The 2,237-nt window shown below is 34.9% G+C and overlaps 1 protein-coding gene across 2 annotated transcripts in view; it reads right to left on the reverse strand.

Annotated features, from left to right (window-relative positions):
- Nucleotides 1-2,237, reverse strand: part of LOC116679175 (T-cell surface glycoprotein CD3 epsilon chain) — an 8,080-nt gene that overhangs the window by 1,012 nt on the left and 4,831 nt on the right. For both annotated transcript variants that reach the window (XM_032508873.1, XM_032508865.1), the window contains exon 5: nt 1-1,203. This exon is cut by the window's left edge and continues 1,012 nt beyond it. In XM_032508873.1, the coding sequence (XP_032364764.1) occupies nt 1,144-1,203 (60 nt within the window). In that variant the 3' untranslated portion in view covers nt 1-1,143. The remainder of the gene's footprint in view (nt 1,204-2,237) is intronic.

Raw genomic sequence — 2,237 nt, forward strand, 5'->3', positions numbered from 1 at the left:
AAAAGTGTCTTTCGTACCCCTTCCTTTTGATGGCAATAGATGTGTTGGCTCTATGGCCTTATTCAAGCAGTATTTCAATGCAAAAAAAAGAGTGGACGTTGTCGGTGCTTAGGTTAGGTGCCATTTTTCTTTAGTTCAGTAGTCAGTCATGTTTACATTCATATTTTTTTTAAATGAAGAGGAAATTTTGATAATTTATATTTTACTTTTATCTTTTGTTGGCTTTTTGATAACCAGTTTTCATGCAGTTGTTATTACAAAACACCTAAAACTCACTGAGGTCAGTAGAAAAGTTGAATCAAATGATTATTGTGTATTATTGATACATTGAAGATCAGCATCACTCCCATTTGTGTGTTTATTTTTCTCATAAACGCAAATATGTCAACGTATAATGTTGTCACATCATAATTTTCTTTTCTTTTATTAGCTGAGTTAAACTGTTTCTTTCCACGAACCTGCTGATGGCAGCAGATGTACCCTCAGGTTGGGAAATATTACATTACACGTCATTTAGCTGACGCTTTTAACCAAAGCAACTCACAGTTGCTGTATACTGTGTATGTCAGAGGTTGCACCCCTCTGGAGCAACTAGGGGTTAAGTATCTTGCTCAGGGATACATTGGTTAATGTATCACAGTGGGAAATAAACCCAGCTCTCCCACGCTAAAGGCATGCGCCACTACGCCATCACCACCATACTAATGTATGGCAACACACAGAAACAACATACCTGTTGCTCAGAATAATCCACTACACACTGTCAACAGTTTTCATGTGGACTATTTCTTTGGAAGAAAGTAGTCATTAAGTAGTTTTTAAATGTATTTTTAATTTTTGTAATTTATAAATACCGTAAGAATCCCAAACTAAATGCCATTCAGCTCTGTTGTATCCAGGTGGTGGCAGCATACCTGGACAACTTCAACCTGAGCTACATTGCCTGGCTATGTAATACCAGGCTTAAGTGAGAAATCTTTTTTTGCCATTTGGGTCGAGCGACCCTTTAAATGGAAGAGAGCAAAATCCAGTGTATGCATACTACTGGGAGCATGACTGATGATTGTGTATGTATTTTATGAATGTCGCCTTTGCATGAGCAGCCTTTTAACCAGTGACCCAGAGCAGACAGATGACTGGTCTTTATCCCATCCTGTTCAGGACACCGTATGGCTCCTGGGCGCGGGTGCGAGGATTCAGTTGCTGCCAAAAAAACAACATAAACAACATTAGGTCCATCACAGAGTCATATAATTCCATAAATTTGGGAAATTTTTGTTCTAAGATGGTTAATCAGGAGTACAGCTTTTAAAATTATATTGAATATTAACTTAGAAATGTAGAAACTTAGATATAGAAATAACATTTAATAATATTGAATATTAACTTAGAAAATTTAATTGTTTTACTTTTAGAAACAGTTTGACATTTTTGGAAATTTTTAGTTTTAGCTTCTTCCTGAGAAGATTTTTAAATTGTATGATGGGTTAAAAAATTACGTACCTATACAACTAAACTGCATTCTCAATTACGTGTTGAGAGAAATGTATTTGCTCCTGGATTATTTTTGTTTCAATATCTCTTCGTAGAGTACCAGCGTATGTTTTAAACAGCTGCAGTTTGGAACACATAGTTCACGTTGTTTTTTAAAACAAAACTGCTTTGTTACGTTCAGGAAAATATTGTAGTTTGGATTAAAATGAGAAGCCTACGTTTGTTACAAATATTAAATTATGTACATACATACGTTAAGTACGTTATGTGGGCTATATGACGTAAAGTACATTAAGTACGTTAGCTTACCTTACATAAAATAAGTCAATGTTGACGTTTTACACAGGACATGAACAACAAAATCCTAGGTGAAAGTTCCGTGTTTGTTTTTCTCATCATTCAACCTTGACCTCCAACCATACGCAGACTTTGAATGCAGAGTTGTAGAAATGTATATGTGACACGTCAAAAAATAATAATAATCTGGGACAAAATACGTGTCCCATGCATCACTGGACACTGGAATCCGTGCATCATTCGTTCTCAATTTTCTAAATAAAACTAAAAAGCAAAAAATGACTTGTTTTCTCTTACTTTTTCATTTTTAAGTAGATTATTTTGCAAGCTATGTCTGATAGTTACCTAGTAGAGATCACTTCCGGGTCACACAATTTGCATCAGTTTAAAATATCAAAATTCTGTAAAACTCTCGTCATCTGTTTTTTTTTTTTTTTTTCGGAAAG

The sequence above is a fragment of the Etheostoma spectabile genome, chromosome 3 (genome assembly GCF_008692095.1).
Source record: "Etheostoma spectabile isolate EspeVRDwgs_2016 chromosome 3, UIUC_Espe_1.0, whole genome shotgun sequence".
NCBI lineage: Eukaryota > Metazoa > Chordata > Actinopteri > Perciformes > Percidae > Etheostoma > Etheostoma spectabile.